The sequence below is a fragment of the Tasmannia lanceolata genome, unplaced genomic scaffold, assembly GCF_043159265.1.
Source record: "Tasmannia lanceolata isolate RefF3 unplaced genomic scaffold, GAP_Taslan_0.1 ptg000006l, whole genome shotgun sequence".
NCBI lineage: Eukaryota > Viridiplantae > Streptophyta > Magnoliopsida > Canellales > Winteraceae > Tasmannia > Tasmannia lanceolata.
This window is the reverse complement of record NW_027518683.1, coordinates 26,741,640-26,755,355: the sequence shown is the minus strand read 5'-3', so window position 1 is coordinate 26,755,355 and position 13,716 is coordinate 26,741,640. Positions and strand designations below refer to the sequence as shown.

The following is a 13,716-nucleotide window of genomic DNA, read 5'->3' as shown; positions in this document are numbered from 1 at the left end:
CAAATGGATAATAGAAATTTTTCTGCTGCTAGTGGAGCGTGATCTACTCAAAACCAGTCGTAAACATTTCTTCAGTGAAAATCGATTGTAAAATGTCAAATCAAGTATTCGCAGATCTAAATGATAAGCCAAGTATTTCATAACCATGCAGTCTAATGGTTGCAAATTTGGAACACGTAGATGTAGTTCTCAGTGAAAAAGGTGTCAACTGGACATATCTCATTTCCACATGTATTATGATTTGAAGATCATATTTCCATACCATAAATGTTCCTTCTCCCCATCCCCTTCTTTTTTCTTTTTACCAAAGAGGGGTTTTGTAGTGACCTTACGGTTGTACATCTGACATCAGCAACCGGATGGCTAGCAAAGCCACCTTGAATCTCCCCTCATCCTATTCCAATCAACTTGAGGGTTGATTGTTTTGGAAGTTTTTGAGAGGTGATTTGGGATTCTCTTCGAGGGATCTTGTGAAATTTAGGGTTCTCTCTTCGAAAAATCCAGAATTGATTGGCTTGATCGGATCTTGCTCTGGATGAATTGATGAATTAAATGTGTCCGAGAAGACTTCAATTGATCCACATTGTCATATAAAACTAACCTGATGCATATCCGATCAGTAACAAAGAAAATATGAGAGAGCTTCTACCTATTGTTTGTCCCCCATTTGTTTCTATGATGATTATGGGTTTGTAAACCCTTTGTAGTGTCGTACTGTCGTATGTGTTCCCACATTCCCTGTCTGAGAAGTTGTTGATTTGTTTCTTGTTGAATGGTAGAGGAATTGTAATCAAACATGTCCAGTGGGAACTTAAATGGGCCAATTTCCCATTCTAATCACAACCATTTGGTTGACTGGTTTGAATTTGGTAATGAGACTGTTTATTGGTGGGAAGCAGAAGCTAATATATATAAATGAGTCGATTAAGACCCCACAATTGGATGATCCCAAATATGAAGATTGGGAATCCAACAATTTGTTGGTGATGTCATGGCTCTTAAACTCCTAGGAGCCACAATCAGATAAAAGTGTGCACTTTTTTTCCACTGTCAAGGATATCTGGGCTACAGTTCACGAACTATATTCAAATCAAAATAACGTTGCACACATCTAACACTTATATCAGGAGATTTGCCAGCTTAGACAAGGAGACTTATCCCTTCAGGAGCATGGTTTTTAAATTTGCCGACACACCGTCGGCCGAAATTTCGGATGTCAGTCTGGACCAACACCGAAAGTACCAATTTCGGTGGCAGCCCAGATTTCAGCCGAAATTTAGGAATTTTGGCTGAAATTTCGGGAAAATTTTACTGTTATTAGGAAATTTCGGCCGAAATTTAGGCAAAAATTTAGGAATTGGCTGATTTTTTTTATTACCAAATTTCGGCCAAAATTTCAGTAAGGGCTGAGGCCAAAACCAAAACCGAAATTTTAAACCATGTCCAGGAGTACTATCTTGAGTTATGTGGTTTATGGGAAGAGTGGCATTTTATGAGGATGATCATTTTATTGTCCTCGGGAAGATGAACAGTTGAAGAAATGACACGAGAATAACTGAATCTTTGAGTTAGTGGCTGGTTTGAATATAGAATTGGAACCAATTAGAGAGGTCATGTTGGGTTCTAAGACCCTTCCATCATTGTGCATGTCATTCTCCAATGTGATGAGCCAAGATGGAAGACTAGCCAAGCAACTCCCTCTGCGATGGATGCATCAGATTTGAATTTAGACTTAAGGAGTATGGTGGTAATGGTTAGACTTTATGATGGTGGCGTAGAGGCTGAGCTAGGTCATTCAGAAATAATTAATGTTCTTTTTTGTGGAAGGAACAAACAGAGCAGAGAGATGTTGGGATCTCCATGAGAAGCCTCCTTCACCAGCTAAGAAGAACAAAAGAAATCGAAAAGAAAAAAAAAAGGTGTTGTTTCTCTACTTCTATTTCAAAGAGTACAAATTCAATCTAACTCAACTCAACTCAACTCAACAAAACCTTTGTCCCAAACTAGTTGGGGTCGGCTAAATGAATCCTTTAGCCTTTAACTCCGCCTGTGTTTTTCACAGCCTATCCCAAGCCAGGATAGAGGAGGGTTGGCGTCAGGTTGGCAGCTGGCCGTAAACTTTGCCACTCTTATATGAAATGAATCCTATAGAGTATAAACTCAATAATGATAAAAAATAAAAACTAATCCCAAAACGGTAAGTTGTGTGACTCCCCTGCCCTTTTTTTGTTTGTCCACAACTGCTTATGAATCTAAAGAAAGAGGTTACAATAGTATTTGAAAATAAAATCGTAACGAACGAGATCAGGAATCATTATTATTTTGACACAAGAAAGGGGCAGAAAAATGAAGGGGGCACAAGTAATCAAAGTACGCAGTCACCAAGGGATGTTCAGATTTCAATCCTATGATACATATATAAAGATACAAACAAGAACATGAATAATATACAGCTACAGACAAGAACATGAATCATGAAGCAGGGATAAGACTCCCACAAGTCTCAAAATTCAGCCATGGATACGAATTTGGGCAACAATAACTTGAGACCAGACAAATGACATCTATTAATTTAAAATGAAATTTGCTAACTAGATTTAATGTAGAGCAAGGAATTAATAACGCATTGACTACAGCATATAAAGACTTGCATAATTGCAAATATGCAACAATAACAAAAAATAAGTATGATAGTTTATTCAATGAGTGTCATACATTTGAAGCATGATAGCTAATTCCACACAAGGCACAAACAGAAGTATTCAAAAAGCATCTGGTACAAATAATGGTATATGTAACTTGGTTATCAAAGGTTTCATTGGACAAGTCCTTCTGTTTGCACATACAATAATAAGAAAGAGGTAACTATATATGCTTGGGTGCCTTTGGAAAGTGATGCGTACGTGAGACTTGGCTGGCATCCTAGCTTGGGTTGCACTTTGCAAACAATCCTTACCATACAACAACAACTAACACAAGGAAACCTTTGTTGCCAGTTCAACAAATTCTGTCCTTTTCTTTTATCTTTAGACTACTGTTAAGGTCATCTTATTCATCCATGTATCCAGACCAGGGCAAAGCATGGTAAGCATCTAGTTCACATTCATTTGAGGACGTGAACGCGAAGTGGCTTTGGATTAAAGTAAAGAAGAAAAGTTTTGACAGGATAGTGGTCTACAATGACCAGATATGGATATGGATATGGATATGGATATGGATACAAACATAATCACAGGAAAAGACATACGATTCAGCATTTTCTAAAACCTAGGCCACATATATAGATAAGGGATTTCTTATGTCATGACATAAAATACGACATGTATAAATAAAACATTATATAAGTTTAACAGGATTTGACTTAGAAGATGGAATTAGTTTTATATTGATTAGAGGATTTACAAGGCTCATATAATCAAAATTATAATTGTAGGTATGTGATAATGACAATCAAAAAGCATGATAATTAATTTGAAAAGAGTGACACAATGTTAGAAAAATGATAATAATTTTGACCAGTATACATATCCATCAAGTGTCTAGATGAGTGCTGGCATTATAAAGAATCGGGAATGGTATGTGGGACTTGCACAAGTTTGCAGGTAACATAGCTAGTGGTAAACGTAGCATGGAGGACCTATTTCCATGCTTAAGTTATATATCTGTAACTTGTTTGGTTGGAATCAAGTTTGCCACAATTGTCATCCACAATCATGTTGACTTATAACCCCTTCCCCCTAATCTCACTGCCAATCACAAAATAGGTTTCATTCTAGTTGGCATTGGGTGGACCTCTCGTAGATGTCAAGATTCATTTGTTTTCGTTAGGGCACCAAGTCTGAGAAACATCAGAATAAAATTAGAATGCCTCAAAACAAATATCCTTAGATGCATTTGCTCTCTTCAACATTTGACAATAACAATATAAAAGGAAATTTTCTCGAATGTGGTCAAAATGAACCAACTAAATGTCATAACAGTGCCCGGAGATTGCAATTGATTTTCATTAAACTTTCAGCACTATTCCACCTCTGAACAGATAACAAAGATCTCAACATCCACAGTAAAGCAAACAACACCATAGGTAGGGCTGCAAATTACGGTGTATAACTAAATGCATCAAATTATTGGTCAGTTCTACCAACTGATACAGATTATTTTTTATTGTACGTTTGGCTACCACAAATATTTTTTCAAGATAAATCGGTGTCTCCAAGTTTAGATGAGGGTGAAGTCGCAAAAAATCAAGAAACTAGTGTCTCCGGAAGTGGCAAGAAATCAGGTCGATCGAATTTTGAGTAGAGTTTTTTTTTTGTTTTCCGATTTTTAGCCCCTTGTCACCACTTGGAGATGATAGTTTCCTGTATTTTGTTTCCTGATTTTTAGCCACTTCACCTGCCCAATCCCTCTCTCACCACTTGGAGGCACCAATTTATCATGAAGAAAAAAATCATGGTAGACAAACGTGCCTTTAGTTTCGTTGATTCTTATTCTTTCCTTCTAAAAAAATTCTATTGCCCCTCACTTCTGCATAGCTAGATAAATTTTTTTTAATAAAAAAAAAAGAAAAAAGAAAGAAAAAGCAAAATTCTGCATAATTCCAATACACATCAATCCAATACGTGACCCATAAAAAAAAAAAAAAACTGCATTCAATACCCACTAAAAGGAATACAAACAGATATGATAAACCCAAATGTTTCCTTCAAATAAATTACAGAAAGCTATGATTTTAATCTTAGGTCGAGTGGGGACAATGAGAATTGAATACAGAAATAGGGAGATGGTGTTTTAGAAATTTCCACTTACAGTCCGGGAGGAGTAGTGATCATAGGATCCCAGCTTTTGAAATTTCCACGACAGTATTGTTGAGCCTGAGGGATGTGGAATATCTCATCCTGTGCAATGGAATAGGGAGGCACAATTTAGAAGGAAGCATCAATGAAGCAAACTAAGAAAGCAGATGGGAAATTGGGTTTACCATGTAAGGGTCTGGAACAATATAATCCACCAGCAATGAAAGGGGAAGAATCCATAAAATCATAATCACTGCAACGGCTATTCGGCCCATCTTGCTCTCTCGGTAACGATGACCATCGAATTGTGAAGGGTTATATAGTTCTCGACCCCGGTATTACCAAGGAGTCTATGTATTTGTATCCCATGTGGAATAATTCTTTGTACGAAAATACCCTCTATTTTGTATAGGGGAATCGATTGTACAAACTCATGGCTCCTCCTTAAATCAATCCAAACGGGTGAAAGCTTACACAGGTGATTGCTGCAACTCAACCCTATCTTTTCATGGCTTCATAACTCTGCAGATGAGGGAGAAATGGGTGGAAATGGACAATCGCGTCCATTTTTCATGGCAATCGGAGATCAACCAGGTGAAAGTGAAACCACCTCTTTTGTATATACAGCTAAATAAGCCCTTATAGTACCGTATTTTATTTTAGGGAAAATTATTAAAAAAATGCAAAATTTTGTCTAAATTGTGAATAAAGGGTAGTGATTTGAAAATTATAAAAAATGTGTTGTCAAGTGAGAGAAGATGGCTTTTAGGACAAATATACCCCTCCTAGTGGTTCCGTAGTGGTTCTGGGGTAGAAAATGTGGTTCCGTAGTGGTTCCGGGGTATAAAATGTGGTTCCCTAGTGGTTCCGGGGTATAAAATGTGGTTCCCTAGTGGTTCTGGAGTAGAAATTGTGGTTCCCTAGTGGTTTTGGGGTATAAAATGTGGTTACCTAGTGGTTCCGATGTATAAAATGTGGTTCCGTAGTGGTTCCGTGGTATAAAATGTGGTTCCGTAGTGGTTCCGGGGTAGAAAATGTGGTTCCCTAGTGTTTCCGGTGTATAAAATGTGGTTCCATAATGGTTCCGGGGTATAAAATATGGTTCCCTAGTAGTTCCGGTGGGTATAAAATGTGGTTCCTTAGTGGTTCTGGGGTATAAAATGTGGTTCCGGAGTATAGAATGTGGTTCCGTAGTGGTTACGAGGTATAAAATGTGGTTCCCTAGTGGTTCCGGGGTAGAAAATGTGGTTCCCTAGTGGTCCTGGAGTAGAAAATGTGGTTCCCTAGTGGTTCCGGAGTAGAAAATGTGGTTCCTTAGTGGTTCTGAGGTATAAAGTGTGTTTCCCTAGTGGTTCCGGGGTAGAAAATGTGGTTCCCTAGTGGTTCGGTAGTGGTTCGAGGGTATAAAATGTGGTTCCCTAATGGTTCCGAGGTATAAAATGTGGTTCCACAGTGGTTCTGAGGTATAAAATGTGGTTCTGTAATGGTTCTGGGGTATAAAATGTGGTTCCCTAGTGGTTCCGGCGTATAAAATGTGGTTCTCTAGTGGTTCCGGGGTAGAAAATGTGGTTCCCCAGTGGTTCCGGGGTATAAAATGTGGTTCCCTAGTGGTTCCGGGGTAGAAAATGTGGTTCTCACGCCGGGCCCGTACGGGCCGGGTCGACCCGCGTGTCACCTGGATTTTTGCCGTATTTTTTAAGATGTTTTTGGGAAATGTTATCCACACTACCGTATTTTGATGAGGACACTCTTCACTTTATTAAAAGTACGGTATGGCCCGCACCATAGGATGATCCAAACTGTCCATTAGATGGGCCACAGCCTAAATAGGTTGTGCCCCAAAAAGCATTTCCGTAGGTTTATCCTAACCCTCTTATTAGAATGTTAGAGGGTTGGTCCTAACCCTCTATAGATCGGAGGGTTAGGATCAACCTATGGAAATGATTTTTGGGACACAACCAATTTAGGTTGTGGCCCATCTAATTGACGCTTTGGATCATCCTATGGGGGGCCATACCGAACTTTTAATTAAATGAGGAGTGCCCTCATCAAAATACAGTAGTGTGGATAACATTTCCCTTTTTTGTATGGGAATTTGCTAGCCACCTTTGTCGAGGCAACTTCTCGGCTTGTGGCCCATCCTTTGATGCAAAGATTGGCAGAAGTAATATGGGTGCAAAGGTGGCTAGCAAAAGCATAATTGTAAAAAATAGTAATCATTACTTGCAAAAAATAGTAATCATTACGGATTTGTGACTGAAGTGCTAAGTTTTAAATGAAAAATTACGAAAAAATGGAAGCAAAGTATTAAAATTATGAAAAAAATACCAAAAGGATGCACTAACATATGACAATTACCGAACTACAAAGATTGACTGTCTTCCGTCGGAAGTCCGAACGTTTAATGGAACCAATATTTTGGTTATGTATACTGGCTTCCATTTGGAAGTCCGAAGTTTTGTTCAGACTTCCGACGGAAGCCAATAGAATAGGGATAATTCCAAAGATTTTTATTTTCAAATTGAGTAAAAATTCGAAGGATAATAGGGATATACATTGTGATCTTAGTGTCATGCAGGCAACCATAAATTGAAGCTTAATTTGATGTTTTAGAATAAAAAAATGCAAAGAAAATTGATTTATCTTGAAAATGGGGAAAACAACAAAACCCACTTTTAACCTCAAAATTCATTTTCTTTGCGTTTTGTAACACTACTTCGATAATTTTTATCATGAATAAACCCTCATGATTACCAAACCCGTTGTAAATGGCAACCTTCAAAACCCTTCCATGGAGTTTTCCACGTTAGAAAAGTCTTGAGGAAGAAGAAGGTGGTAGGTGAGAAGGTAATAAGTGCATAGGGATAAGTGCAAAAAGGTGGAGAGAAAAAAGAGGTAGGAGGGGTATATTTGTCCTAAAAGCCTTCTTCTCTCACTTGACAACACTTTTTTTATAAATTTCAAATCACTACCCTTTATTCACAATTTAGACAAAACTTTGCGTTTTTCTAATAATTTTCCCTTTATTTTATTTTCAAAAAGTACTGTGCGGATCACAGTACAGGGATGATCTAAAGTAGGGCTGCAACAGGATCGGGTTGTTCAAAACCCTAGCCCAACCCTGGATCCCATTATCTCAGCTCTGACCCGCCCTGACCCTGAGTCAGGGCCGAAAAACCTCAACCCATTGCACGCCCTATAGGGCTCAGTGCTGGCCCTAGCCCGCTTTGATTGGCCCTGATTGGGCAGGGCCGGGCCGGCCCTAATTGACCCTAGTGCAAATACCTGTTAAGAGTGCCAAAAATAAAGCAACCACTTGTCATATAGAACATAATGATCAATAAACAGAGAAAGGGAACAAAATAAGACAATATGAATTCAACAACATGACGGGCAACGGAGACAATTAATATTAATAATCTAAAGAAACATCAATCTAAGATAATAGAAAACATTAGCAAAAGAAACATACACAGATGGTTCAATTATATAATAGAAATAAGGGTGTCAATTTTGGCTCGGGCTCGGAGGCTCGCTCGAGCTCGGCTTGAATCCTTAACGAGCCGAGCCGAGCCGAGCCGGCTCACCAGGCTCGTTAAGGCTCGTTAAGAATTTAATATATTTAAATATATATATTAGATATTAATTTATACATTAAAATGGTTGTCCAGGGAGTGAAAGGGGGGGCAAAATATGTCACTTCATTTTTGGAACCCCATTTGTTACTAGGACCACCCCCCATAGTGTAAAAAAAGTAGTCAAATTACACTAGTAGGGCTGTCTAGGGAAGATGAGGGGTGTGAACATAATATAACCCGAGCTCGGTAAGGCTCGCGAGCCTGGCCGAGCCTGACCGAGCCGAGCCGAGCCGACCTTTTGAGCTTAACGAGCCGAGCCGAGCCTGGCCAGGTTCGGCTCGGCTCGGCTCGTTTACACCCCTAAATAGAAAACTTAGGGTCGGGCCGGGTCAAGGTACCCGAGGCATTAACCTAGAACCCGACCCGACCTAAGTCAGGGTCTAAAAAATGAACCCTAACCCGCCCTCAGGGTTGGAAAATCCAGCCCTGACCCTGTTCGGGTTCAGGGCTGACAGGGCCAAACTTGCACCTCTAATCCAAACTGTCTGTGTGATGGGCCACAGCGTAAATAGCATGTGCCTCAAAAATCATTTCTATAGGATGATCCCAACCCTCCAATCTATAGAGGAACTGCATATTATGGAACCTCTATAGATCGGATGGCCAGGATCATCCTATGGAAATGATTTTTGGGGTACAACCTATTTACATTGTGGCCCATCACAAGGACGGTTTGGATCATACTATAGTGTGGTCCGTCTAGTACACTTTTTCTTTTTCTTTTTTAATAAGGGGCTATAAGGGCTTACACCATATAAAATCTCCTAATAAAAGGATTTGCTAGCCTCCTTCGCAGAAAGCACCTTCGTGACAGTCCTTTGCATTTGACAAATTTTGTCTTATTCACTGCAGTGGTTGCATCACATGCAAAAGAAGGGCACGAAGGTGCTTTTTGCGAAAGAGGCTAGCAAAACCCATCTTTTTATTCTATATTTTATTATTGAATTGAAACTATGTATCCAATGTCTAACTATTATGTATACGAAAATACATTTCTATTTCGTATATATAGCTAAATAATTTTCATAAAAAAATGAGAGTTCTTACTTCTTCCTCATAAAAATTTCAAAACCTGGTTTTGAGTGATGGATCATGTTGGGGTAAAATTTGACATCCAATCAAAAGTCGACACATGGCACCTATAGGCTCAAAATGCTGGAAAGGGTAAAAGAGTAATTTTGCAGCTCTTATGGAAAGCCATAGAAATCCTAGAAACAACAATTGCTATTAGGAGTGCAACTTGGGTCTGCACTCGGGTCTGGTTGGGTTGAGCTTTTACTGAAAAAATTGAAATCTACACAAGCCCAACCCGATTTTAAGGTAAAAGCTCAACCAGAAATCCTAAAAATCGACCCCAATTGCACACCTAGTCACCACAAAGGATAAACTTAGAAATTAGAATTCTAGGAAGATCTCTCAATCAGGTGGAAATCGAAATATTCTCTAGAGATATGGAACCTATCTTGTTTTCTAGCATTTGTAGACTTGTGTCGTTTGTTTTTTAAAACAAAGTGACATAGATATCCCATGCTTCCTTCGGAGTCTTGGCCCCTCAAATAAAATCAAGAAAATCCCTCTTAATGGTAGCCATAAACATGAACATGGATTTGCCGTCTTTGATCTTCCACTTTCTCAAAACCTCTGCGGTTTCGGCACCTCTGTTAGGAGAAGTAGTTTTGAACAATTCAATATCTCCCATAAATCTGGCTCTTTGCCCTTGGAGATACGATTCTATGCAAGATCCAATATTGATAGTTTGTGTTGTTAAGCTTCTCAATCCCATTGACCAAATTAGTGAAATCCATCTCTTTGATCAAGCTTCTGACGAGTGACAAACTTGAAGTCGGATTCCATATCTACAACTTCGACATTTGATCGTTGAGTGCTAATGTGTTGGATCTTGTCCCTGGAGGCTTAATCAACTTTTGATTGGCTTCCCTGACTAGTTTTTGATCATACACGTACACCAATCTCTAGTCGGTTGTATGATCTTCCTTCCTTCAGATTTCGTTCAATAGTTTCTGACTAGTGGCTTCTTTGACGATCTTTCGATTGTCACTGACCGATGGCTTCGACGATCGTTCACTAGTCCCCGACCCGTGGCTATGATACCACTTGTTGAAAAAACAAGATAAAAGCAGAAGAACCAAAAGCCCACAAAACACAAATCACAAACCACAAAAGGAAGGGGGAGAGAGACAGGAATGGGGGGGGGGAGAGAGAGAGAGAGAGAGAGAGAGAGAGAGAGAGAGAGACAGAGACAGAGACAGAGACAGAGAGAAGTGTGGTTTGCCAATGTAGTTGTTAGCCCAAGGGTTCCCATGGGTTCAACTATTCACCTTTACCTTCTTCTTTTGATACTAGCAAACCCAAATTGATTAGTCTTTATGGACTAATGTGTTGCTTTGGAGTGTAGTGCCTTAAATAGGAACTTCATATGTCATATCGCCATTACACAATACAACACAACACAAGGCTTGAGGATCAACATGTGCAAATGAACTAAGAGAGCTTGCACACATTGGAGGCATCATCCTTGGAAGATTTTCAAGCATAAAGCTCAACTTAAAGATCCCACAAGCATGCCTTGCACAATGCCAAGAGGAGTTTGAAGATGAACAAGTGTTGGTGACTATCTCAAGCATTCAAAGTGAAGATGATGAAAGAAAAGGAAGTCACATGTACCAAGCTTTCTCAAGTATTCACTTCCAAGCCCAAGATCCTAAGGAAGACCTTTGAAGCCAATACGATCAAGGTGCTAAGTAATTTAACTTTCTAGATTGTATTGGAGATCTTTTTCAAGTGGTTTTGCATTTCAAAGTATTTTTCAATCCTCTTTCAAAACCAACCTTGAAACCTATTTGTATTTCATGTAAAATTATTTTCAAAGGTCCTAAATGTTATTAAAACAATAGTCTATAGCACAAGAACGAAAGCCCAAGTGCTAACCAAAGTTTACAAATGAAAAGGAATGACATTAGCACTTGAATTGTGAAAACAGCAACTTAAAACTGATTTAAATGGTTCAAAATAATATTTTTAACAGATAGCTCTCATTTTTCTCATGTCCATAGAGTGTAAGAACATCAAAATCCGATACGAAACGAGGGAGATATGAATTTTACAAGAAGCGGCTGAAAAACTGTTTTTTGCTGGAATTCCAGCAGACCAGCGGTGGGCTACCGCCCTACCGAGGTCGATCGGGCCCGGTCGACCGACCCCCCCCCCCCCGTGGGCTACCGCACCTGAGCGAAAAACTAGCTGTTGGGGCATAACGGCTAGTTGCTTTTTTGACCCGTTTTTTGGTATTTTCTTGCCCAAACTACCCCCAAACATTGAGGAATCATTGTGGACTATAAATACATTGTTTTCTCATGGATTTAACAACTTTTGAACATATTGAAAATCTATTTTTGAGCTTAAACTTTCAAATCGATCTCATTTCTCAAAGAACTTGAATGTGTATTTTCACTTGAGGAAGATCTCCACTAGGCTTTCATTGTGTTCATTCTTTGGAGAGTTTTTGTGAGCTTTACAAGTTGTAACCAAGCCTTCATGAGGCTAATAGAGTGTTCTTTATTTTCTTCAACTATTTGTACGAGGGTCTTCGATTCGGCCTGTTAAGAAAGGCGAATCAAATCATTGTAAGAGGGTCTCCGATTCGGCTCGTCAAGAAAGGTGAATCTTGATATTGTAAGAGGGTTTTCCGATCCGGCCTGTTAAGAAAGGAGGATCATGATAGTTGAAACGTTGATGAGGTCTTAGTGAGTGGACGTAGGTCTTGGTGTTGTATCCAAGGACCGAACCACTATAAAATCCTTGTGTTCATCTCTTGCCTCTCAACCTCCTTCTCTTGCTTGCCCTCTACATTTGTGATTGGTATTTTCATTCCCTTTTGTCTATATTTTGAATCTATAATTAACAAGGGTTAATTGTTATTTTGAATTTGAGGATAATCACATTGCACACCATTAAAATTTGAATTAAATCCAATTCACCCCCCTCTTGGGTTACCCTTTGGGATTTCAGTAGTTTTGAATAGGAAAACACTTCTAAAACAGGATCTCTTCCCAAAAATAAAAACCAGGTAAGCATGGCCGATTGATTTGGCAATCTTAATGAGCAATCGAGATAAGTGCCCCACTTTTTTTTGTTTTATGCACAGGTGACACAAAAGAAGATTCGGTGCTTTTTTCGAGGATGGGATCTTGTTTTCCTAGCAACCCTCTTTTGAATAAAATATTCAGAGAGAAAATCTCCTTTCACTCCATCTCTTTTGTGATTTGTGTTTTGTGGTTTCTGCTTATTGCTTTGATCTTTGTTTTCAACACACTATTGCATGTGTGAACTCATGTTTGCTACACATGAGAACCATTTTTTCATCACAAGAGGACCCTTATATCACTATAAGAAAACCCCCTTTTAGCAATGGAATTATAGACCTCCCACACAAAATTCATCGAAAGGAAGATTTTTAGCGACAAAAATTAGTTTTGTCCCTATTAGTGGAAAACTAGCGTCTAACTTTTAAAATTCGTCGCCTAAAATATTATGGGTAAATGATTAAAAAATGCAAAGATTATGCAAAATTGTGAAAAAAGGTAGATATTTAAATATTGTAAAAAAGGGCTGTGAGGTGAGAGAGTATGAGTTTTAGCACAAATATACCCCCACTTTTATTTTCCCACCATTTCTTATGCTCTAATCCCCACGTTTTTCTTTCTTCTTCCTCACCCACCCAACATGAAAAACTCCAGTGCTTCCCACCCTTTGGAAGCTCCAATCCCATTGTATACCCCCACTTTCATTTTCCCACCATTTCTTATGCTCTAATCCCCACCTTTTTCTTTCTTCTTCCTCACCCACCCAACGTGAAAAACACCAGTGCAGCCATTCCCATCCTTTGGAAGCTCCAATCCCATTGTATTTTGTTAAAAAAAAACACCATTACTTGTGAGAAATTTGAACTTCGATGATAAACATAGCTCCAAGTAGGTCCATGCTCCTCTACTTCAATAGGGTTTAACAGTTTATGAAGGTTTTCATATTTCGTTGGGTTTTAACATTTTATGAAGGTTTTCAGTTTTGCTGGGTTTGAACATTTTATGAAGGTTTTCATTGTTTTGTGTTAAAAAAAAGAGAGAAATTACCCAAGTTGTTCTATGTTGGTTGTATAATTATTTCCATTGTTTTCTTGGGTTTTAAAAGAAAGTTAGAACCACCATTTTCTCTGTTGGAAAAAGACCATTACTTGTTTCTACCCTTCGTACTGGTTCCGGGGT

The 13,716-nt window shown here is 38.8% G+C and overlaps 1 protein-coding gene across 1 annotated transcript in view; it reads right to left on the bottom strand.

The window, feature by feature from the left end:
* LOC143880171 (dol-P-Glc:Glc(2)Man(9)GlcNAc(2)-PP-Dol alpha-1,2-glucosyltransferase-like) overlaps positions 1-5,410 on the bottom strand; it is a 35,444-nt gene extending 30,034 nt beyond the window's left edge. Inside the window, exons 1-2 of the mRNA XM_077382960.1 lie at positions 4,982-5,410; positions 4,810-4,898 (exon numbers count right to left, since the gene is read on the bottom strand). Coding sequence (XP_077239075.1) covers positions 4,810-4,898; positions 4,982-5,071 — 179 coding nt within the window. The 5' untranslated portion in view covers positions 5,072-5,410. The remainder of the gene's footprint in view (positions 1-4,809; positions 4,899-4,981) is intronic.
* Between the last annotated feature and the right edge of the window lie 8,306 nt (positions 5,411-13,716).